Genomic DNA, 25,984 nt, shown 5'->3' with positions numbered 1-25,984 from the left:
TCATCCAGCAATTATTTACATTTATACCGTACCATGAAGAGGAAGATACTCCATGCCTCTATGAACCTACTTTAGAAAAGGTTAACAAAATAAATTTTGTTTTTGTTGGATAAACTCAATTTCTTAGTTTACTAATATTTTACTTAATTTCTAACAGGTTGAAGCAAGGGTATATATTCCTGGTACTCGAGAGAAAGATCCTGAGCTGTTAACAAAAAGTGAAATAAAGAAAGAGCGAGAACAAGTATAGCTAAGCTTCTTTTTTTTTTTTTGTTGTGTGTATCTTTTTATTTATGTGTATATTTATGTTATTTTATTATTTCATGATTCATCTTGTAGATAAAGTCAATTATTGATAGATCAAAGACCAAACTTATGAATAAAAGGCGCATATTTGCAGAGGTGATGATTTTTCCCCACCTTGTGTGATCTTTTAATTATATATAAAAATATGTTTAATTAACTAATTTATACTTAAATTTATTTTGTCTCAGGAGAGGAAAGGCAAAGTGTATTGCAATGAAGTTGAATAGTAATTCTCTTAGAACTACTTTCTTTTTCCTAATCCATATTAATTTTTGTACATGATTAACTTTGAAAATCCATTTGATTTTCAGTTATTGAGTATTATTAAATTCGTAATTTTTTATGTTTATCTTTTAATGTGACCTTCATATGCATTAAAACATATATAATTAGATAAAATATACAAATGTTAAGTAAATAATAATTTTTTTATATTTATTTTGTATTTCAAGTAATACGAATAACTGATTTTTCGAAAAAAAAATATTGACTTTTAAATAATAGACTACAAAAAATGAAAATTTACCTGTTTAATAAAAGGGCAACTCTTGTTTTTGTTGCATAAGTGATTCACATTTCAATGAGTGCGCAAATGATGAATATGCAAATCAATTTAATTTTCCAAAAATAAATAATAGAATAAAACAAGCCAATATTATATGGATGTCTTAAATGTAATAACGTTACTTTGTTGTTTTGTTTGATATTTATATATAAATCAAATTTATTATATTCGATTTAGTCATGTTAATGGTAAATCGAATCAATAAAATTCGAATTAATATGTATATATGTAAATCGAAATAACAAGTTTTAATTTAGTATGGTTTAAAATTCGAAATAAGTTGCCAAGAAGCAATAGCTCAAATGGCATAGTCTCCCTCATACTCAATTAAGAGGTTGCAGGTTCGAGTTTCTATATCTTCGGTAAAAAAAAAAATTCGGAATAAGCTACTTATAGTAAATCGAAACAGTTGATTTCGAGTTATAGCCCATAGTAAACCGAATTGATTAAATTCGATTTATAAAGAACGTACACTATTAGTAAATCGAATGTGTATATATATATATAATTCAAATTCACTTGTTTTGAATTACATTTCGCTATCTCCCCACTCCCAAACGCACCATCTATCGGTTGGACGGAATTGTCCATATTGCTAGTAGCATCCATGAAGAGATTAGTGAATGAAATTTATTTTCTTTAAGATAGACCAGAATTATTAGTAATATTAAGTTGCTTAGAATTTATTATAAGCGTTATTAGAATTTTTAAATTACAAATAGTAGTTAGAGTAGTGATTAGAAATTCTGTTAGAATTTATAAGTTTTAAATGTTAAAAGTTTAACTAAGTTAGAAGTTTTGTTAGAACTTAATTTAATTTAATTTAAATCTTAGATGTTAGATTAATTATGCACTAAAAGTTTAGTCTTTCAAGTTTAGGAAATAGAGCGAACCCTTAGAGGAGGGTTGTGAAGTGGAGGAATTGAATTGGGAAGGGTGAATAAGGTGATGTATGATATGAATAATGAAATGATTTGATGTGAAATATTTGAGGAAGTGCGAAAATGTATGAATGTATGAGTAATGAATGAGACATAATTAATAGAAATGATGATATTGATGAGTTGGATGTGAGGAAGGCGGTAGGACGCTGATCCCTCGATCTTTTTTCCCTGTATTCTCTGTGATTGTGATGTGTTGGATATGGGGAAGGTGGTAGGACACTAATCCCTCGATTCATTCTCCCGAATTTTCTTATGATTATGTTGTGCGGGATGTGAGGAAGGTGGTAGGGCACTAATCCCCCGACATTTTTTTCTCACATTCTCTTTCTCTGTCTGCAAGATGACAGGGCACTAATCCCCGACCGATATGGCACAACCTCATTAGGGGAAGGTGGTAGGACACCAATCTCCCGATTTATTTTCCCTAGTGTATGGCTCAAGGAGAAGGTGATAGGGTACTAATCCTCCAATTTTATGCCTCTTGGAGATGCACAGTCGAGAGACGGCATCCGGGTTAGCTACCGGAATGTGTCAGGTTCTGGCAGGACTTTGGAGGATTGGAGGAAGGAGAGATTGAGGTGTTAAGTTAAAATTGGACTAGGACCTAAGTACCATAGATAGTTCACCTGGTTTTTAGTTTAAAATATAACTCTAAGTTTTTAATCTGAGTGTCGGAGTTCTAGAATTGTCTCTGACTTTTCCGAGACCTTATATATTATTTATGTGGGTACTACTACCATGCCGAGAACCTCCGGTTCTCATTCCATACATATGTTATCTTTTTCAGATGCAAGTTGTGAGACACCACGCTAGGCGTCTGGAGTTTCAGTTTCAGCGAAGTTAGGTTATGGGCTTTTTTGTGTTTTGCTATATATATATGTATAGATTTCTTCTTAATATATGTGCTTTACTTTTGTACCTCATAGAGGCTTGATGGAAAACTAGGGTTTATTTTGAGTATTTTGGAAAACTTAGGATTGTATATATGTATGTAAGTATTCTCCGACCAAACTTGGCTTCGCAGGTTAAGCCTGAAGCTTGCTATTCTGTACCTTTTTACCCCAATAAGGGGGAGGGTAAAGCTCTGTGTGGTAGGGTGTTACAGGATCAACCTCATCCATGGTAGTCCAGATCCTAGTAATCCTGAGACGCCCTTCAGACTCACGTCTCTTGGTGGGATCGGGTGTGACTGTGGGACCGTCATCTGGTGGTCAAAAACCTTTTAGGACCGGAGGAGTGAATCCCATCTGGTAGACATTGAAGACCGAGGTAAGGTGATACACCTCACGCACATAGGTTGCCCAACTCAAACGTGAATATGCACAACATGTCAAGGCATGGCAACATGGATGATGAAGTGCTTGGAAAAATCCGCAGTCACATGTCTAATCCCTTAGGGACACTATGTAAGAGACAAGTGAGAAGTTACCAGTTGGAGTAGTATCGGCCATAGTAAACTCAGAATTATCCCTATCATACAAAATCATGGTGAAACACCTTAATGCCTTCATATTAGCCTCTATTGTGTTCATCAGATGCTGACTAAATTGCTGTTCAGTCCCTAACTGTGCCTCTGCCTCTCTTCCCTTACGGATAAAGAAGCTCGACCAATCTCCTATAAGAGGACTTCACCAACGAACAAACTAGAAGGTTCCTCACACCTTTTAGTATGGAGTTTTACACACACTCGGAGATGTTAGTTGTCATATGCATGAATCTCCGACCTTCGTCTCGATGTTGAGTCCACTTATCATACTCAATCCTGTTAGCCCAGTAACAGATTGCGAGATCTTCGGATTGGAGAATGTCAAACCAGTAGTAAAACTCGACCTCAGTTTTGGCGTAAGCAGCGTTTACTAAAAACTCTTTGCATCCTTACCCTTAAAATTCAAGGTGAAATTTGCTGCCACGTGTCGAATACATGTCCGGTATGCACTAGGTGGAAGCCAACCACTATCCGGAGCCTCTAATGCAGCTTTGATGTCATTGTGCCTATCAGATATGACTAGAATACCTGGCTGAGGCGTTACATGCCGCTGAAGGTGAGACAGAAAAAATGACAACGACTCCGCATTCCCACCCTCTGCAAGTGCGAGCACAATGGGAATGATGTTGGAATTTCCGTCCTGAGCAATCGCAACCATCAGTATACTCCCGTATTTGTCGTACAAGTGGGTTCCATCAATACTAACCAACGGCTTATAATGCCGAAAGGTCTCGATACACGATGGAAATGTCCAAAAAAGCCGATGGAAATAAGCTGATGACTCATTGACTTGCCCACCAACTTGCATAAGGCTTGTCTTCAACACTGCAACGCTACCTGGCATCATTATTCATATACCCATCTCGGCAACTCATTATATAACTCCTCCCAATCTCCGTAAATTTGCGCAACGTCCTTCTGCTTAGCCAACCAAACCCTCCTATAAGTCGGTCTGAATCCAAAATGTGCCTCGTTCGTATTCTGCAGTACCTTGATCGACATGACAACATCAGCTCTAATCATAGGCAGTATGAAAGCAGATATAACATGATAATCAAGCATCTTGTGATCACTAGATATCGACATGGCCAAACATGTATGAGGTTCGTTATACTACCTTACCTCCCAAATACCTTTTCGCTGGCGAAGAGTGATCCAAATCAACCATGTGCAACCGTTGCCAAACTCCTTACACTTTTCATGGTACTTGACATGATCAAATTTTAACAAGAATACTCCTCCTTATTCATCATCGCTATCATCATCAATCGTGGCGAGTTCCACATCATTATCATCATCCTGTAGTACATCTTCGACATCATCTGGTGCTCCACCCTCTCCGAAAATCGGGATCATAACAGGAGTACCGGTCATCGCAATAGCAAGCTGGCCGAAGGGTCGGTCATCACCTATTATTCGTTACGATCGCAATTTTGATCAGCTGCAAATGACGGAGATGCAACTAAAACTGCCTCAGGTGCAATGCTGGCATAGATGATGAGGCACCAACAGACATTGAACTAAAGGCTCCTGACATTGCTAAAGATTGAGGATTCTGGTTCGATCCTCCTGAACTACAGACCACATCTCCAAGCTTGGCCAATAGCCCATAGGTCATCACCTTAGGAAACTGACGACGACAGTGGAACAAAACTTGCAAATCTTCATCATTGTCTATCACGAAGGAATCGTACTTCACACCATCACGTACAACAGAAATCGAAATTTTATAGAATAACTTCTCCATCCATTTTATGCCATGTAGTCCTAGTTTTTGGATTATAGTATTCTGAAACTCAACGAATCTCGTACAAGGTTTGATAAAAATACTCAACGGATCCTTATTAGTAAATTTTATTCCCTATCGCATTTTTTTCTTAATCGACCCTCTATAATGCACAAGAACTAAAAAGCTCTCATCACTAGCCATTGTGAGTCCCACTTTAATAAGAATTTAACGTTCTGCTCCTATTTATATACGTAAGTATCATAGTAAATTGAATTAATTAAATTCAATTTATTACCACTATCCGAACTCGTGGGTACCCATCCTGCCCTTACCCACTCGGGGAGGGTAATTACCCGCCCTGCACCGGGATGAGTTTTTAATGAGACGGATTCTTAGGCAGGGCGGAATCAGGTTTAGGTTAAACCCGTCCTACTCGTCCTAATTATAGAAGTAAGGAGAGGCGGATACCATAGGAGCGGATTAGGGTTTAACTTTTTACTACTTACAGATAGAAGCAGGACAAATTTGATACAAATTATTATAGAACGGGATAGAATCAAGTAGGGCAAAATCCGCCCCTACCCATCCCATTATCACTCCTACTAATATGACTAAATTGAATTTATTTGATTCAATTTATATATAAAAAAAAAGATAAATCGAATTTATTAGCTTCAATTTACATCATTTCATTGATAAAACCGAATATACATATAACATTTTTTCTTCTAGGACAATCATGATACCACTCATCCTAAAAGCTTCAGCTGATGGAAAAAGATAACACTAATGATTATATCTCTAATACTCCATAAACCTTCATTGTACACATTATACAAATATTCTATTGGCTCCAGGGGCGGAGCTAGAAATTTTTTTGGGAGGGGCCAACATAAAAAATATAAGTTAAGAAGAAAGGAAAATTAAAAATAAAAAAAAAACTAAATTAAAAAATTGAAACTTATACATACATATTAATTATTTTGGGGGGGGGGGCATTGCCCTCCTTCTCTATAACGTGGCTCCGCCACTGATTGGCTCCTCATACTTTCCCTTATATGATTTATCCTAAATAATATAAAAGAAAATTCGAAGAAATAAATAGAGGCATGATCGCATGAGGTAGCGAAGAAGCCACACGCCCACACCTACCAAGTACCCACCCACTCTCACCCACAGTTTGACAAAGACTCAACGTTTACAAGTCAAAGACTCCAAGTTTAAAACTAAGACCAAGCCAAACACCAAAACAACACAATACACTAGTACACTATTCTCAGGCACATCATCCCCTTGTGCCTCGAGTCTTCCACTACCGTTGTTGACTCTCTCACAAACCCTAATTCAACCATGTCTTCTTCCACTTTCACTACCGTCCCGCCCTCCTTCTTCTCCTTTGCTCGCTCTCAATCCCTCCCTCCCCCTAACCTCCCTTTCCACATCCCCATTCGCCGCTCCTTCCCTCGATTCACCGTCTCCGCCCATTCCTCCACTTCCAATTCCACCACAGCCACCAATCCCATTCTTCGCAACCTCAAAACCCTAGCCGGTGCCGCCGTATTCGCCGCCGCAATCGCCGTCAAATTCTCCGCTCTCCCCGCCCGCGCCGAACTACCTCCCGCCACCGTCACCGCCGCCGAGCCGTCCCCTCAGATCCTCGAAGAATCCACTACAGAAAACGCCGCCGCCGAAGCAGCTGCAACAACAACAGCAGCAGCATCTTCCTCTTCTTCGTCTTCTTCCCCTCTGTCTGAGTTCCTCGGAACCAACGACGAAGCTGTCAGTGCGCTCAAGTCGCTGCTGCAGCAGAAGCTCGAAGTAGGCGAGGACGAGGAGGCGCTCTCCATTCTCAAACGGTTATGCACCGCGCAACCCGAGGTAACAGACTGGAAGTTCCTCACGGCAAGGCTAATGAGCGAAATAGGCGAAATTGAGAACGCACGCAAGGTGTATGAAGAAATTCTCGCTTCGAATCCCCTCTCGTTCGAGGCTCTATTCGAGAATGCGTTGTTAATGGATCGGAGCGGAGAAGGAGAAGCGGTGATGAAGAGGCTGGAGGAGGCTCTTGCGGTAGCAAAGGAGAAGAACAAGGCGAAGGAAGCGAGGGACGTGAGACTAATCATGGCGCAGATCCAGTTCCTTCAGAAGAATGTTGATGAAGCTTTGGGGATTTATCAGCAATTGACCAAAGAGGACCCTTCTGATTTCCGGCCTTACTTTTGCAGAGGAATGATTTATAGTTTGCTTGATCGGAATGACGAGGCGAAGGAACAATTCGCCAAGTATCGAGAATTGTCGCCAAAGAAGTTTGAGGTTGATGGGTACTTGAGGACTCCTTTGTCAAGGATGAAATTGTTTGGTTCCGACGAAAGCTAAAAGAAAGTAACAAATTTTTTTTTTGGAAAGAAGTTGAGTTTCTTTTGGATAATTAGAATAATAATAATAATAATAACGATGGGTGGCTGGATACACACAGACACAAGAATTTGGAGTCTGATTTTATCCTGTGTGAGGTGAGTGTTAGTCTCATCTGCTCGATTCTAAGTTAAATTCTTTCACGTTTTAAGAACTACAGTTAAAATGATTTGTATGTTTACTGAGAATGATAGAGACTAGTACTAATAATGTGACAGACAATTGAGTTCCATTGAACTCTGAATCTCTGATACACTTTTGTAGAAGCTCGGCACTTGCAACAAATAGTGTTTGTTTCCACTTTAATCCATAATGTTTCCTAAATATAGTTTTCTGTTGATTCCCCTCATTTCTCAAGTCGATCATGTTGCTGATTTGTTATTATGGAATCTTGCCTTTCTATATGTTTTAAGCTTGTGGGTTTGCCAACGTATTTGGTATGGAGTGTGGATACATATGCTTTATTGCCTCTTCTTTCGTTCACTTTTTGCGTGGTGATCACTAAGTCAATCACAATCACACTGCACAAAATTTTAAGCACGCTATTTCTGCATTGATTCTGTGAGAATAAAAGAAAGGCAGAGAGAAAACAAAGGGAGGCAAATAAAGGATGGAAGAGAGAAAATAGTGGATAGTTAAGAAGTTTTTATAGGAAACTATTTTATAGTACTATGTTCTCTTGTTATTTATAGAAGTTAGGAAAGTATATAAATGAGTGAAATTAAAATGTATTTAATTCAATTAAAAATCAAAGGAATTCACATTCATAGTTATTATTCATTTTTTTTTTTTTTTTAATAATTATATAGCGAGTGTATTATTGTGAATAATGTTCAATTTTATATTACTTTTTATCTATTAGAAGTCAAAATTTCGCTGCAGACTCAACAATTGGTATCAACAGCCAATGTTATATTATTCATTATTTGAGTGGTAAAATTCAATTTTGAATATAATGGCTTCTACTAGTAGTAATGTCAAAGTAGGCAAATATAAAATCGAGAAGTTCAATGGAAAAAATGATTTTTTCTATTGGAGGATGCAGATAAAAAATTTGCTTATATCACAAAAGTTACACAAGATACTAGCGGGAAAAGAAAAAAAGCCGGAAGGAATGAAAGATGAGGATTGGGAAGAATTAGATTTTGAGGCACGAACTGCAATAATGTTATGTCTTGAGAGTGATGTTGCTTTCTTGATGAACGAAGAAACAATTGCAGTAGGCGTCTGGACAAAGTTAGAGAGTAACTTTATGACGAAGACTCTAACTAACAAGATCTACTTAAAATCCAAATTGTATACATGCAAGATGGAGGAAGGCACCTCAATCCGAGAATATATCAATAAGTTTGATAGGATCATATCAAACTTAAAGGATATAGATGTGAAGGTTGATGATGAAAACCAGGTACTCATATTGTTACTTTCATTACCGAAGTCCTATGAAAATCAGGTGCAGACATTGATGCTGGTGGGTGACACTAACCATGGATGAGACAAGGGCATCACTTTTAGCGAATGATCTACGTAAGATTGCTACAAGTGCAATGTCATCTTCAAATGGAAGAGAGTATAATGATCAAGAACAAGGATTGTTCGTGGCTAGAGGAAAGACTAATGAAAGAGGAAAAGATAATAAGCGTGGAAAGTCTAGGCCAAAATCTAGACCTCACGCGGAGAGAACATGCTTTAAATGTGGTGAGACTGGACATTTCAAAGCAAATTGTCCAAATAATAAGATAACTTTCAAGAAACAGAACAACGACAACCCAAAAGAAAAGCAAAAAGCAAGTTACGTCTCAAATGATGAGGAGGATTGTTACTCTGTAACAGAACAATCTTATGAAATCTCCGATAAGTGGATTCTTGATTCATGAGCCTTTCACCATATGTGTCCAAATAGGAAGTGGTTTACTACCTATGAAAACATAAATGATGGCACATTTTTAATGGGCAATGATCATGCTTGTAAAACTGTGGGGTTGGATACTATAAGAATCAAGATGCATGATGGAGGAGTAAGAACCTTAAAGGATGTGAGGCATATTCCAGACTTGCGAAAAAATCTTATCTCTAGAGGTTTGTTGGAGAAAAATGGCTACAAAATAGTTGCAAAAAATGGAGTACTAAAAATTGTTCGTGGTTCTTTGGTAGTGATGAAGGGAGTTCGTCACAGTAATCTTTATTTTCTTTTGGGGACAACAGTCATAGATGAGTTAGCAGTTGTAATCGGTGGAAGTAGAGATCAAACAAATTGCACAAGAATATGGCACATGTGGCTTGGACATATGTCAGAGAAAGATCTATCATTACTTTGTGGACAAGGTTTGCTGAAGAATATGAAGAAACCACAAATGGAATTTTGTGAGCATTGTGTGTATGGAAAAGCACATAGGGTGAAATTTTCTACAAGCAAGCATAAAAGCATAGGGTTGTTAGACTACGTACATACTGATATTTGGGGCCCGGCTAAAGTTACTTCCAAGGGTGGTTCCAGGTATTTTGTTACTTTTGTTGATAATTATTCCAGGTATGTTTGGATTTACTTCCTCAAACATAAGAATGAGATATTCGATACTTTTAAGCGGTGGAGATCAATGGTTGAAAACTGAACAGGTAGGAAGCTGAAAACTCTACGATCTGATAATGGCACAGAGTACACGGATGTGGCTTTCAAGGAGTTTTGTGACCGAGAAGGCATTGCAAGACACTGGACAGTTAGAGAAACACCACAACAGAATGGAGTCGCTGAACGACTGAATCATACGCTACTTGAGAAGGCAAGGTGTATACGCTCTAGTTCCGGGTTATGCAGAGAATGGTGGGCAGAATCGGTTGCTACAGTTTGCTACATAGTAAATCGATCCCCACATTCTTCTCTAGATGGAGACACACCTTATAAGGTGTGGTCAGGGGAACATGCAGATTACGAGAAACTCACAGTCTTTGAATGCACAACCTATTATCATGTCAAAGATAATAAGCTTGATGATAGAGCTAAGAAGACAATCTTTTTGGGATATCCAAGAGGGGTTCAAGGCTATCGCCTTTGGAGTGTAAATGATTCTAAGTTTGTAATTAGTAGAGATATTACCTTTGATGAACGATCTGTGGTAGCTTTGTCTAAAGATATGGTGCCAGATAATGGTGATGTTGGAAAAACTTCAAATACTCAAGTGGTGGAGATAGAGTCTAAATACTAACAAATAGACTCTAGTAATGTTCAGGTGGAGCATCCTAATGCTACTCAAGATGACGTAGAGGATGAACTTGATCATGAAAAAATTCAGCGAGAAAATGCACATGCATTACAACAGCAGTAGCAGAATTCTTTGGCATCTACTAGGCCAAAGAGGAATTATAAATTTGTTCAGAAGTTCGGGTCAGACAAGCCTTTGAGACATTATGGACAGGTAAAATTGGTAGATTATGCACTCTCAGTGAAAGATGATGAGCCGGTCACCTTCAAACATGCTATCAAAGACAAAGATAGAGAGAGTTGGTTAGTCGCTTTGGAGGAAGAGATGCAATCTCTTTATAAGAACAAGACATGGGATGTGATCCCATTGCCCGTGGGAAAGACTGCAATTGGTTGTAAGTGGGTGTATAAAAGAAAAGAAGATCCTACTAAGTCAGATGGTACAAGATTCAAAGTTAGGTTAGTAGCAAATGGATTTGCACAGAAAGAAGGTGTTGATTACAATGAGATATTTTCTCCTGTGGTGAAACACACTTCCATACGGGTGCTTTTAAGTCTTGTCACTCATGGTGATCTTGAGTTGGAACAACTAGACGTGAAGACTGCATCCTTGCACGGTGACTTAGAGGAAGAAATCTACATGTATCAACCTGAGGGTTTTAAGGTTGAGGGTAAAGAAAGTCAGGTATGTTGCTTGAGGAAATTGCTATATGGATTGAAACAATCTCCTCGACAATGGTATAAGCGATTTGACTTCTTTATGTTAAAACAAGATTTTTCTAGAAGTAATTATGATTGTTGTGTATACATTTGTAAGCTTCCTGGAGGTGATTATATCTATCTTCTATTGTATGTGGATGACATGCTTATTGCCTCTAAGAGCAAGGTAGAGATAGATATGTTAAAGGTTCAACTTGGTAAGGAATTTGAAACAAAAGACTTGGGTGCTGCACGAAAAATATTAGGCATGAAAATTAAAAGAGAGAGATCAAGTAAAAAATTGTTCTTGAGCCAAAGATGATACATTGAGCGCGTCATTGAAAGGTTTGAAATAAAAAATGCTAAATCGGTGGTAACGCCGTTGGCTCCACATTTTAGACTCTCTGGTAAACAATCTCCCACAACAGCAGAGGATAAGGCTTACATGGAAAATGTACCTTATGCTAGTCCAGTCGGTAGCCTAATGTATGCTATGGTATGTACACGCCCAGATATTTCACAAGCAATCAGTGTTGTTAGCAGGTTCATGGCGAACCCGGGTAAGGCACACTGGGAAGCAGTCAAGTGGATATTAAGATACTTGAAGGGTATCATTGACACAGGTTTATGTTTTAGTGAAAAATCATGTCAAATCAGCGGCTTTGTTGATTTTGATTATGCTAGTGATTTAGATAGAAGATGTTCTACGACTGGTTATGTATATAAAATACAAGGTGCTCCAGTTAGTTGGCGATTGATATTACAAGCTACAGTGACACTATCTATTACAGAGGCTGAGTACATGGCAGTAGCAGAAGGGGCGAAAGAAGCATTGTGGCTAAGGGGTCTTCTAGATGATTTGGGGTTGAAGTAAGATTGCGTGAATCTGAGTTGTGATAGTCAAAGTGCAATTCATTTGGCTAAAAATCAGGTTCATCATGCTTGTACTAAGCATATTGATCTAAGATATCACTTCGTGCGCGATGTTATAGAGAAAGACAACATTTCTCTTATAAAAGTACACACAGATGAAAACCCTGTTGATATGTTGACTAAAGTAGTGTCAGAAAATATGTTCCAGCACTGTTTGGAATTGCTCAATATTGCTTCATGTTAGGCATTACATGGAGAAATAGCGGAACTACGATTGGTTTGATCCTGAACAAAGGAACGTAAGCAGTCATTGTAAAAATGATGCAACCGAATATGAATACCACACTTTGATCGTCCAAAATTTGAGTAGATTTCAAATTGTGAACGAGGTGGAGAATTGTGAGAATAAAAGAAAGGTAGAAAGAAAACAAAGGGATGCAGACAAAGAATGAAAGAGAGAAAATGGTAGATAGTTAAAGAGTTTTTATAGGAAACTATTTTATAGTATACTCTCTTGTTATTTATAGAAGTTAGAAAACTATATAAATGATTGAAATCAAAATGTATTCAATTCAATTAAAAATCAAAGGAATTCACATCCATAGCAATTATTCATTTTCTTTCTTTTTTTTCTCTTTAATAATTATATAACGAGTGTATTATTGTGAATAATGTTTAATTTCATATTACTTTCTATCTATTAGAAGTCAAAATTCCGTTGCAGACTCAACAGATTCCATTTTACATGCGACAAAAATATGTCAACAATTTGCGATTGTTTCGTGTGTTCATCAATATGTGGAACTTAAATGCGATTTGGTAACTGTTAAGTCGATATGTGATTTGGTATATTTTACAACAGCCATTTTACATGAACTATTATATTAGTATTAGTAAACTTCTGTTCAAATGAAATAACAACATGAAAATGTATTAGTCGATGTTGTATTATAAGAGTTTATAATGAAGACTAACTTTGGGTTTATCTAAAGAAATTGTTAGAGAAACTAAGATTCTGACAACTGAATTCAAGCGTTAGAGAAACTACGAAGGATATTTTGTTTATTTTTCAGACAAATATTATTCAATCTTGATTAACAAATTCCAAAATACAAAGAACACAATGGTTGAGTATACGGGATAAGATTTCTGCAAATTTCACATTTAAAATCTGAATTAGCGTTTGTTGTGCATTTGGTTGTCGTGTGAGCAGTGTAGGTGTGTTTAAAATGAGAGAGTAAATGGCTTTCATTAAGCAATCTATCACAGCTGCAATCAGCAGATGTGTGATGGCTAAGAAATGCAGGAGCCAAATCTTGGGTTTGGGGAAATTACTGATTAAAGTTTTATTTACTGCAAAGGATATACACAATCAGAACAAACAAAACCACACAGTTCAAGCATATTTAATTACTACATCTATGTCTACACAAAAGCTGACAACAGTTCTCACCAAGGGAAGTAAGTACTTTCACTTCCCTTTTCTGCCTCCCTTCTTTTTCTTAGAATTGTTTTTCTTCCCTTTTCCATTCCCCTTGGTATTTCCAGATCCTGAATTGATGTTGACTGGAGAATTCTTGGACATTTTGTCTTTTGATTCCTCCAGAGCACTTTGCCCCAGGTCATGATTGTCCAATGCTGCTGTGCTCGCTTCTGAAGCTACACCATAGTCAACAACAACTTTCTTCTCGCACAGCAGAAACAGCTGATCCAAGATATGTGATACTTTCGGTTGTCTCGAAAGAATTTTCTTAGAAAGTTCACCAATAACCGGAAGTTGGTTCTTCAAATCACTAAAGGAGAAGACAATCACAAAGTTCCCGCAGAAAGTTAAAAATACTTCTATAACTTACTGATTTGATAGTACAAGTCCAAAATAAAATTCAGTAAGAGAGAATATTTCTGTAACTTACGTTGCAATCAATGATGAAGAAAGCTGCTTCAGTTCATCAAGCAAGCTCAACACCTCTCCCATTTCATTTTTGTTTTCAAGGTTTACAGGGTTTTTCGGTAAGCTTCCCCATATTGAAGAAATTAGCAGCTCAATGCAAGGGTCAAGGAAATTCTCCTGAAGAGTGTGAAAGGGGAGAAGCACATAATTATTTTTCAAAGATATAAGGCCCATCTTAGACTCTAAACACGAAAACAATGAAGGAAGAAGCATACCTGTATCAGGATGGAATAATGCGAAACCTTAACCATACATGATTCATCTACAGCCAACTGTAACTTCTCCAACACATCCCAGAAGCCGAGAACATTCATAGACTCATTATGTCTAATTCCCCCACTGTTCGATGGCTGATCCGAAACAAGAACAGAACTTCTATTTGGGAGATCTGAACAATTTGTTGAAGGAAACACATTAGATTTTGTGTCAGAAGCTTCTGTTATAACTGCGGCAGTATCATCTACTTGTTTTTCAAGCAATACTTTTAACATGAGCTCTTGTTTCTGGCATGTCATTAAATCAATAATGGTAGCATCTGGGGACACAAATTTCGAAGCATTCTTTCGTAAATTGACAATTACCAAGGGATCATCAATCACTTTAAATGCCTCAGCATATACTTTCAAGCCCAGGCTATTCTTTCCTTTGCGAAGAACATCAAGAAATTCCCGAGGCAGGTGTGCACATTGAGCAGATATGCTGCTGTTCTTCCGGAACAAATCATGAAGTAAATCTAGATAGAGCCCAGAGCTGAGATGAAGCAAACATAGTAAGACAACCAATCTTAGAACAAACAATGGATAATAATGGTCCACATTCATGTTTGATTTTCTAATCCACTTTTTTACTGTAATTGGTTCACTAAGAAGCACGCGGATGACTTTGTAAATGAACCTATGGACATCTTCAACAATTTGTGGTACACCATCCTTTGAACTCAAATCTTTAGGGGAGTTTCCTTCCTGGTAAATGAGCCATTCAACCAAAGATGACTTTGTGGCAACAACCAAACCCCTCCAACGGGATGCTAAGAGAAAAAGGTGTTCAGTGAGATATATAAAACAACCGGGAGAAATATAGTCAATTTCAATCTCCCAATTGACATGGTAAGTATACTGCACAGCTTCATAAAACTTACGCATGTGAAGCAGCTCTTCACTTGCTTCATTGAACTTCGAAGATTCCTTTGTTGAATTCCGATACAAGCTCTTAATGAATTCTTGCCAAGGTAGATTACCTTCCCATTTTGTCACAATTTCCACAAATAGTTCCCTATTAAATTTAGGTGTACCAAGAATCATAACTACCACTCTTCCAATTTGACCATAAGTCAACCTATATTGTTTAAGGTTCTCAAAGACCACCTTTTCCACCAAATCCCGATAAGTCCCAGTTTCCTTAAGAGAAAACATGTCTTTTGTTAATAACTTCCCATTTAGAAGAGCTATATAACGCGGGAAAACATCAATTGGATATCTGGAAAATTTCTCCAGTGTTTTCATGTAACCATGGCTGCAGCTAAAACACTTGGATTTGCACAGAAAATTCGCAACATCATAGATAAGCATCAAACACCTGAGTTGACAAAATTCTGAAATAACCTTGTTAACTGAATATTTGTAAAGTGCATCAAGGTTGTGCAAGACATCCATACCAACAGAAAATAGCTCTGAACACCAATAACTCTCTGCTGCAGAGACTAAAGCATGAACATCAACAGATACTAGCCTCCCATTCTTCTTCAGAAATTTGTCACCCAATTTTATCACCCAATTAGCATCAGGGACAAGTAGAAGGTACATGTCATTCTGTTTTTGAACACCCAAATAATCCAATGCAAACAATCCATAGCTGTTATGCTGCTGAATTTCTTGGCATTTGAAACTTGGAAGATATTCCAATACACGGAGAATGTTATCCTTCCAACTTGTCCAACAGTAAAACAAAGTCTCCACAGAAAGCTGATTCTTCACAATCATTCCTTCCACAGAATCATCAAACACATTATTTTTCCAGAAATACTTTGAGGTGTTCATCTGAAAATGTACATCCAAAAGTTTCCACAAACACAATATTTCACCTCTGATACTTCCATGCATTCGAGAAGATTTTAAATGAATCATTATTTTGAAGATATTACTATCCTCACGTGATAATATTTCAGCCTCAGTAGAAGCACGCTCATGAAAGCTGCTAGATGTTTCCTTAGCAAATGACAAGGCTCTATTCAAAAGCTCGACCTTCTCTGCAAACTGTTTCAAGGGCCATCCTTTGCTCCCCGAAGACCAAAGAGAATTCGCAACAACGTAGAAAAGAATACGTTCATAAGCTTCAACAAACTTACAAGCTTTGGCTAGCAAATCAGCCTCACACAAAATGTCACCCATCATCTTAGCAATGTCTGCTGCCTCCGCAAAGTTTCCTAATTCCTCTTCCAACAAGAGGAGCTCAGTAAGTAAACTTAACGAACGTAAGAACTCACGTTTCGATTCAATGGAATCGAAAGCTCGAACAAATTTCATCATGGATCTGGTATCTTTACGATCATAATAATGATGAGCACAACTTTCAAGAAACTTTTGCTCCATTGTGTATAGTTCATGACTTCTAGCCATAATGGGGCCAGCAGACTCATTATGCTTCCAATGCTGAATGTAGTATAAGCCAAGGTCAAAAAGCCCTCCTTTTGCACAAACACTCAAACAATCTGAGAAAAACTTGCCTTTAGCATACACTTGAGCTGCCATTTCACAACATCCAGCTAGATAAAAACAATCTCCTGCTCTTTTAAAATCAGGCTCCTCACACTTCTCCAAATAAAGTTTCCCTAATAGCAAAAGAAAATAAATCTTCTAAGTAGAGAAGTTTACAAATCTTAAAGTGATCATATACATTTTCAAGATATATAAATATTCTAATATATTAAAAATGAAACAGAAAGTAAAATAATGGAAGGATTAGGATATTTTATGATCCAAAATATTGTTACTATCTTGATATGAATGGAAGAGCTTGGTTTATGATGAATCACACAATAATGCATGTTTAATAGGGGACATAGAAATGTCAAATATGATACTGCTGTTAGATATTAACTGTTAGTGCTACCGTAGAAGAGCTTCTATTTATGGGTTTCAACTTGTTCTCTTTTTAAATGTGTTTAATTCAGCAACCTGGGTAACTTAGCCCAACAGGCCTAGTCATTAATTTCTTAATGTCAAATCAGAAAATCTTTAAAACAAGAAAAGAGAAAAAAAAATGTGGAGAAGTAACTAATAACAGATGATAAGCATAGATATAGAAGCTAAACTTCAAATTTATACCAGCTTTTTCATGATCCCCCAAATCTGAAAAACATTGAGCTGCAGTATCAATCATTCCTATTCCTTCAAAAATTTCAGCAGCTTGCCTAAGAATTTCATGCGCATCTTCAGGATTCAAATCACGCAAACGGTTTGCAGTTGCCCTAAGACCAGCAGCCTTAGACTTTTTCTCCCAGTAGGAGTCCCCTGCTCTTTCAAAACACATTGTCGCCATCTCATAGTTATTTTGATTATAAAGCTGCAAAGGAAGAATCATAATGATATAATCTTGGTTTGGAAAAAGAATTGTCAAACAAAATTGTTCGCAACAATTTTCTCTATGGTTCACATATTATAGACCTATATGAGAGAACTGTGATATACCATGAGAGCATTTAATAGCTATACAAATATTACTTCTATATGGCTAAACAAATTATAATGAACTACCATGACATGACACCAATAAATAATGAGTCAATCTAAATTCAAAAGTAGTATACTGAATAATGGATATGTTAATTCTTTTTTAAGGAAACACAACGAAAATAATGCTCGAGAACAAAAAGAACCTTTATGCCACGCGACTTCCATTCTTCTGGACTGCTTGCAACTTTCATTGCTTGAGCAAGTGAATCATCCAATTCTTTGAACTGGACAAGACATTTCTTTTTCCAATAGTCAAACATGGGTCTCGAGAATTCTTCTGTATTCTCACAAATCCACAATCTCTGCCTTGTACGGGTTATGGCCACATACAGCTGCTTGAGTTCAGAACACAGAATATTGTGTTTTGATTCATTAAAACTTGGATAAGCCTTAAGTTCTTTAGGTTCCAACATATCTTGTTCCTTCATATATTCATATACCACCCTCCATTGATTTTTCAAGGGCGAAGAGCCAAAAAAGTTGTAGAGCAATACATCCTGGAAAATAGCACAAAAGACCATTAAAAAGATATAACATAGCATAAATAAACTAAATGGGATAGTTATGAGATAACCTGAAATTCTAGACCTTTGCACTCCAAAATGGTTAATACAAGTGCCTGTTTCCCCACATAATCCAGAACTTCCCTTCGAACAAAATCATCTCGTACCAAAATTACTTGTTCAGCTCCAAAACCAACAATTTTTCCTGTCATATGTCCACTATTTCCAAATATAGTTACAATTGCATTTTCTTTATTTCCACATTCAAGAACCACGGGAGCTTCACCAAATATCAAACTGGTTTCCGGCTTCAAGACATCAATAGAATAAGGGAAAAAGCGAAAAAGAAGCTCAATGGTACTTTGGGATAACTTCAGCACTCCAGCATGGGTGCGAAAATTCTGGTTCAATAAGAAAATATCTGAAATTTTCTCTTTTCCATAATTGTATGTGTTTCTCCTTGACTCTAACACAAACTTTTTGTAGAAGAGAGATTTTATATCCTGGAACCTAAAATCAATTCCCCTTGCTATAGTTTGTGCTGTATCTCCAGAAAAAACAAACCCCTCTTCTACATTTTGGCACACATATCTAAACAAAGCAATTTGACTCATTGTTAGATCTTGCACCTCATCAATATATACAAAATGCATTTCATCACCCTCATATCTTTTACTTCTGAGTCGACGATGCAAGTCTACTACAATATCAGCCATATCAAACTCTCCTTTATCTAGCTTCAGTTTTTCATAACTTAGATAAACATCATATATCATCTCTCTTTTCTGTTTAGTTAAGCTTGAAGCACGATTTTCAGACAGCAGGAGATAATCGTTTCGGCTTAGCTTACCCTCACCAGGCTCCATAGCTTGGATACCACCTTTTATATGTGATATGATTTCAATGAATACTCTAGAGCAATCAAGCTTCTTAGTGTGTTGGAGATTGAAATGAGGCCAATATAATGCAGCAAACCTATCATAAGTCACCTCCTTATTTCTTATGAAGGTCTCTAAAGCAACAGAACTGACACCAAGATTTTGACTATTAGAATCAAGGTTACTGAATCTTCCAAAAAAGGAATTCCCCAAAGTTCCATCAAGCATCAGTAAAAACTTCTGAAATGTTATGACAAGTGGGTAAGCATCTGTAGGCAAATCAATAAAAGAATCTGCAATATTCTTGAATTGCAATGCATTAACATCAATATCTTCATCCATAGGATTCCTCTCAGCAGAAACATTGCCACCACATATAGATCTGTTAGCACAATGTCTGATAATATTAGTTATAAACCAAATCATGCACAAAATATGTGACACAGATGAAATTTAAGAAACTTACAAAGCACATGAGGACCAAATTAACTTAAATGACTTTGACATGCTAGACTCATAATGAGGAAAACGAATTAAGGAGCTAAGAGAGTGTGAACTTATGACAAAGTTTCTTAGAAAGGCAACACTAAGAAACTTTACATGTAATTCACTACAAAGCAACAAATATGTTTCTTCTATGGTTCATGAAAACAGAAGTCGGAACACACTGGCAATATATTTATCATATCCAAACTGAAAGGGATGACAGTTGGCATATTTCATATTTTGACTGGAGCAGAAAGTGAACTATTTTTCTTTGAATACACCTGTCAGGTTGAAAAATATTTGCTTCTAAACAGTTTCTAAACAAATATGCATGAAAAAAATGTAGCTATACTTAAATGATAAACTTAAATCCATTTGAAAATCCAGATTTAACCACTGGGGACTATATTTCCTCCATTAATACAACAAAGTAATCCATGAATATATTCATACAAATGGAAGCTACGTCTGGAATCAACAAAATAACATTTTTTTTTTAAAACTATCACATTTCCAAAGTTTCAATGCATAAAATGTTACGAAGATAAACATGGATGGATAACGATATGATGGACTTCAAAACAGATTACAACAAAAATAGTACGCATATTTCAAATTAAAAAGATGTTTACCCTGCCATTCATCTGAGATGATGAATCAAAGAAGTTACACACCTTTTTAGACGAACAACGTGATATTTTACTGCTTGACATAACTTGGGACTCACTGTTACAAATAACTGACGTAAGACAGGCCTGTCATTGACAGAAGAACTCTCTTTGTAATCCTGATTCAAACAAGGAACTGCTGAACTAGTAGTTGCATACGCCGCTTCAACAGACTTGTGGTGCAAGTCCTCCTTTTGAAATAACTTCATGGTCAGAACAGTAGTTTTTCCAGTACCAGAGCGACCAAGCACAAAGGTGCTTTTAGGAAAGAGGATTATCTCTCGTTCCTCGTCTGTTACTTCAAACGGAAGATCCAATTCATTGTTGTCACAGTCAGAAAGCAAGTGATTGACCACAACCGAGGATAGAGAGTAGAATTTCATCAACAAAAGACTCTCTTCAACGTTTGAATTCTCAATATAAAGTCTTTGATCACCTTGAGGACCTAATTCTGCATCATTTACACTAGTATCAAGATTCTTAAATCTGATGATCTCAATTGACTTTTCCCAGCTCATTGGAATCTCAATTTTCCTGCAAAAGCAAAACACATTGACATCAACTAGCCATAATAGCATAGGTACAATAAAATGCAAACTTGACATACTTACCCCTCAAAATATTTCTCATTGCAACGACTAACAAAATCATCACTATAGCTTCCAAATATGTTATCAAGGCGTCTCACTAGTTTAGGGATATCCTCTGGAGGCAGTACATCCCATATCTTTAAAACTTGCATATACCTTGATTCCTTTTCTATGTCCGTTGAACAAATGACATAGAGACCTTCAACCTTGAATTGCTTCAACATCTGCGATGAATTCCCACAAAGCACATCCACTTTCATCCTTTTGGGTCTCCATCCACTGGAAAGTTTAAGTAAGAGGCTTATAACAGACTTTTTGGTTCTCTTTGATCGCAGTTTTTTAAATGATTTAAGGAAGTTATCACTGAAAAGAACCTGCAAAACAATGGAAGAATGGCCGTGGTTAATCAAAGGTTAAGTTGATGCTGAGAATATCAAAGCCAGAAATAATAAGTCAAAACCACAAGATTGAGAATCACAAATACCTTCCATATGGAATTTCTGAAAAGGAGACTATCAGCATTCAGCAAATCATCAAATTGATCAAGTTCTTTCCTGACATCCCAAATAGTTTTTGCCAATTCTTCATTTTCATCAGCATCAAAGAAACATTGACGCTTTTTAGCATCAAGCACCAAAGCTTTCCAAACATTATCTTGACTTGCTAAGGCTCTTTCACTCCCCAATATCCATAGACAGTGTCTGTTGGATATCAAAGCAACATTACAATTTCAGACAAAAGAGCAATGCAAATTTAAAATAATGCTAGATATTAAGTTCTACCTAGCCCTTGTAAGAGCAACATTAGTCCTCTGAGGACATGAAATAAACTGGAGAGTGCCTCCATTAGTTCTAACTGTTGATAATATAATAATGTCTTGCTCTCCACCTTGGAAGCCATCAATTGTTTTCACATTCACATAAAACCCATCATGCTTGTTATACTTCTGTCCAAGCATATCCTGAATCGCAACAACTTGAGCAGCATATGGAGACACTATACCTATACTAACATTCTCCTTCGAGTCGAGCCAACCTGCATACCAAGAAAAAGTAGCATACATATTCAAATAAAGGGAAGATTTTTTATTGTTTATTTTGAAGGAAAGAAATGCTAAGAAAGTAGTTACTTTTTAAACAGATTTATGTATCTTGTATGTTTCCCAAATTACCATACTGTTTTCTTTAGGCTATTTGTAATTGTATAATTTAAACACTGAAATGGTACACACAATGACATAACAAAGTCTTAAACTCCAAAAATAATTTTTTTTTTGTTACTGACTATTAAATAATAAAATGCAATAATATTATAAATTACTACTGAGAATTCAAAAAAGGAAAAAGAGGACAAAGACAGGAGGAGAGACAACCACAAACCTTGGAAACAATTTTTAAGTATCTTCATCACAATTGCCACCTCAACCATATTTTTTCTGCTGCGTCCAGCATCATCAAATTCTTCTCTGCCACCAACTATGTTTATGAAAGAGTAAGGACCGAACATTGACCCTGGTAGATACTTCTTTCTATAGTTCTTTCTCCCCACATTCGGAGCATCGAGAATTTGGTTTAAATAGAAGTGTGTATTTGGAAAGTAACTTATAGCTGGATGCATCCTATACTGTATATTGAGAAAGTGATTTTGATGACCCAATGAGCTCAGCCTCCCAAATAAGCTTCTTCCGAAACCAGCTTCATAAGAAATCTTCGAGAGAACAGCGACAATCATAAATATTAATTTGTGATGGAAATTCTAGGATTTAGATGGTGGATTGCAGGGGCCAGAGATATAAAATTGACCAAATTAAAGTATTAACATTTATATAATGTGCATGAAAGCAAAGAAGCATTCACGTACCTTACTTTCAACCATTGCTGGAAGCTGGCATTCATCTCCAACAAGAATGGCATGATTTATGCCATGAAGTTGCAAAGGAATTGTTGATTCACATTCCTTTAGCTGTGCAGCCTCATCAATGACCAAAATGTTTAGTGGCTCCATGGCAACAGAATGTAGCTTAGAAGAACTAGAAGCAGTGGAAAATATTATTGAGGAAGTCTGGAAACAGAACTCTCTAATTGATGTTTCGATTGAAAAATTTGGCAAGTTGAGTACATCAAGAGAACTTTTAAGGGTTCTTAAAGAAGACAAGCATTCAGTTCTGTTCTTGTACAATAAGCTTTCGTCACGCATAAACGGCCCAGAAGAACTGTGGCACATGTCTGAAGGTGACAAAATCTCTTCCAACACTTCACTGTTGATATTATTTTGAAACAGCAAATCTTCAAATGAATCAAGTAACTCAATAAGGCAGCCCAAGTTTTCCAAGTTATACTCCAAAATGTAACTTCTGGCAACATGAGTACATAAGATGGAAATACGGTTTCTGAGTGCTGTTGCCAAAGAAAGAAACCTTTCTCTCATAAACTCAAGAAACGATTTCTGTGTCCCCTCACTACAATCTGATGAGTTTCCATCTTTTGTTTCATCAGTAGACTTATCATCAACGTGCCCTTGCTCCTTTAACAACTCATTCTCAAGAAATATATGATAACTGGAAACACAATTTTCAAGAAGGTCAATCATTGAAGCGAAACAATATTTCCAATCAACACATGTAAGGAGCTGCTTGACCCGATAATCCAAATATATATCTTCAATGTCTGCACCAACTTTGAGCCGCTCATGATTCCCAAACAAGAGCATATCTCCTAATGAACAGAACACATCATCAGATTTTCCATCAAAGGATTCTCTCACGATACTTAAGAAACGTGATGCCACTTCTTTAATGGCAATATTTGTTGGGGCACAGACAAGAATCCTAAAGTTCATTTTCCATAGAGCAAAAAGAAGTGTTCCCAAAGTCTTGGTTTTCCCAGTTCCTGGGGGACCCCAAATGAGATCCACAGTAGCTTTATGATTGCAGTGAGAGGAAGAAAGGCATGCACAAATTGCCTTATATTGGGACTCATTCAGCTCAGATAATAAACTTTCATATGTTGTGTCATTTCTTAGATCATCAATCTCTGAAGAGCAGTAGTCACAAATTTCCTCAACCTGTATTGCATCACACATCCATAAGTTGTTGCAATAATCAGATGGTAAAATAAATTTTATTTAGAGATGAAATATAGTTACATAACAATTAATAAGAAAATGTTATTTACATTTTTATAATTATAAAAAAGAATTATATTTTCACAAACAATTAAGCTAATTGGCATGAATCTTCTCATATATCAATAGCAAAACAACATTACACTATTTGACTCATACACAATCAGCAATAGATCTTTAAATTACTTGAGTTCATTACAAAATGTTATACTTTGCACATAATGATAATATGAGTGTTTTGACATTAACAACTTATCTTTTTCCTACATTATATATTCCTATAAATAGAAAACAATGCGAACAAAGCCATTACATGAAACTAAATGTCTTACCACATCACTAGCACATAAAATTTTCTTGATCAGATTTGAATTCCGGGACATGTGCAATGCTTTCCATATTCTTCTGTTGGGGATTATATTTGTCAGAAACACCATAAACAAAGATTTTTCCCTTAATTCATCAACGTCAATGTCTTTAGATGCAGTAAACTTAAAAGAAGATACAATATCAGTGTCTTCCTCAAGTTCCTGCTCCGGTATACCAGCAGACAATACGAAGGTCCACATCCTTCCAACCCTTTGTAAATCATTTGAAGTCTCCGGTTTAAAATCAGCCAGAAGAAAAACATCTCCGGACAACGTTTTGTATAGCTCTTTTCCATGATTGGAGAACCTGTTTTTCCAAATGCCAGTCTTAACACCATAGAGTTTCTTATCAGTTGAATATAACTCCTTAAGAGAGATTACTTCTGCAAAAGGTGCACTGGACAAGATTTCCATACTTGAGCATAGCTGTGTTCTGGTTTCTTCTAACAAGGGGTACACATATGACCCAAAATAATGTTCAATGGAGCTAAATCTCATATCAATTTGTTTCACCTGTAACGTGTAAACAGCAAAGAAAATAACTCAAAATGGATCCGCACGTAACATGTTTAGCATGACAAGAATGCAAACTCTTGAATTAAAATACAAATTGTGGCATTCTGATCCCAATAACATGTTACCAACACTGCAACACAAGTAGTGATAGTGGATACAAAAAAGATAAATCAAACCTTGTATCACTTATGAATAATAATAATAATAATAATAATAATAATAATTAAAAAAAAAATAGTAATTTTGTAATATTGAAATCTTAACCTTGTCCCTGTAAAGATCTTCATTGGAAATGTTTTCAAGGGACCATGAAAACAGTGTGTCCATAAAGCCATGATCACTATAATCAATGGCATTCTTTCTTCTTGAACTCCTCCAATTCAACATGTCTCCCATGCAACGAGGTATTTCAGTAGCGCATAGAGTGCTGAATGCTTGATCAAAAACACAAAGACCCTTCAAAATGCAAAGCCATTAGAGTGAGTAAGAATAAGCAAAAGAAAATGGTTTTCTTAGCTAGAAAGGAAAGGCAAGAAAAAAAAATCCTCGTACAATTATTTTCTCTCGTACATGCACTAAGGACACCCCATTATCATGTTTTGATGAGCATGAGTGCCTTTAAGCTCAAAGAGAAAAAGGAGTAAAGAACAATAAAAGTTTATCCAAAAGTTAGTTTCTTCACAACATTAAGTAATTTCTTTTTCCAGAAAAACAGTGAGAATAGAATTAGAAAGTAGTAATAAATTAGTAATAATTATTTAAAACTTATCATCATCAGCAACACAAATATAAAGTATTTCCCTATTTAAGTCTTTTACCCATTCCAAAAAGAAACAGTAAATTTTTTGAAAGAGAGAGAAAATTGATTGAAAGTGTATTGTTGATTGTGTTCTGTTGTGTTTTAATAACTGGTCAGTTCGGGGGTGGTTCCTTAATCAGCACGCTCATGGAGTG

The 25,984-nt window shown here is 36.4% G+C and overlaps 2 protein-coding genes and 1 long non-coding RNA gene across 4 annotated transcripts; 2 read left to right on the top strand and 1 right to left on the bottom strand.

Moving 5' to 3' along the window:
- Nucleotides 1-406, top strand: LOC110269854. Its single transcript, XR_002358609.1, has 3 exons — nucleotides 1-80; nucleotides 158-244; nucleotides 340-406. It is a non-coding gene; the product is annotated as an uncharacterized LOC110269854 (long non-coding RNA).
- LOC107632119 (protein SLOW GREEN 1, chloroplastic) lies at nucleotides 6,210-7,829 on the top strand. Its single transcript, XM_016335779.2, has 2 exons — nucleotides 6,210-7,602; nucleotides 7,637-7,829. Exon 1 carries the CDS (start codon nucleotides 6,381-6,383, stop codon nucleotides 7,404-7,406), a length of 1,026 nt encoding a protein of 341 aa, XP_016191265.1. The 5' UTR covers nucleotides 6,210-6,380; the 3' UTR covers nucleotides 7,407-7,602; nucleotides 7,637-7,829.
- LOC107634024 lies at nucleotides 13,438-25,725 on the bottom strand. Of its 2 annotated transcripts, XM_016337608.2 has the most exons (15): nucleotides 25,583-25,725; nucleotides 25,295-25,486; nucleotides 24,479-25,027; nucleotides 22,884-24,086; nucleotides 22,403-22,730; nucleotides 21,806-22,058; nucleotides 21,508-21,724; nucleotides 21,045-21,397; nucleotides 20,440-20,967; nucleotides 18,473-19,661; nucleotides 18,042-18,395; nucleotides 17,491-17,728; nucleotides 14,383-16,994; nucleotides 14,130-14,284; nucleotides 13,438-14,009 (listed from the first exon to the last, which is right to left on the bottom strand). In XM_016337608.2, the coding sequence occupies exons 2-15, from the start codon at nucleotides 25,424-25,426 to the stop codon at nucleotides 13,688-13,690; spliced, it is 8,433 nt and encodes a 2,810-aa protein (XP_016193094.1). In that variant the 5' UTR covers nucleotides 25,427-25,486; nucleotides 25,583-25,725; the 3' UTR covers nucleotides 13,438-13,687. The 2 variants fall into 2 exon arrangements, with proteins under 2 accessions (XP_016193094.1, XP_020975609.1); XM_021119950.1 differs by lacking the exon at nucleotides 25,583-25,725 and having other exon boundaries at nucleotides 25,295-25,563.

Source organism: Arachis ipaensis, chromosome B03 (assembly GCF_000816755.2).
Source record: "Arachis ipaensis cultivar K30076 chromosome B03, Araip1.1, whole genome shotgun sequence".
Classification (NCBI taxonomy): Eukaryota; Viridiplantae; Streptophyta; class Magnoliopsida; order Fabales; family Fabaceae; genus Arachis; species Arachis ipaensis.
The sequence above is the reverse complement of the archived record's forward strand: the minus strand, read 5'-3'. Positions and strand labels throughout refer to the sequence as shown.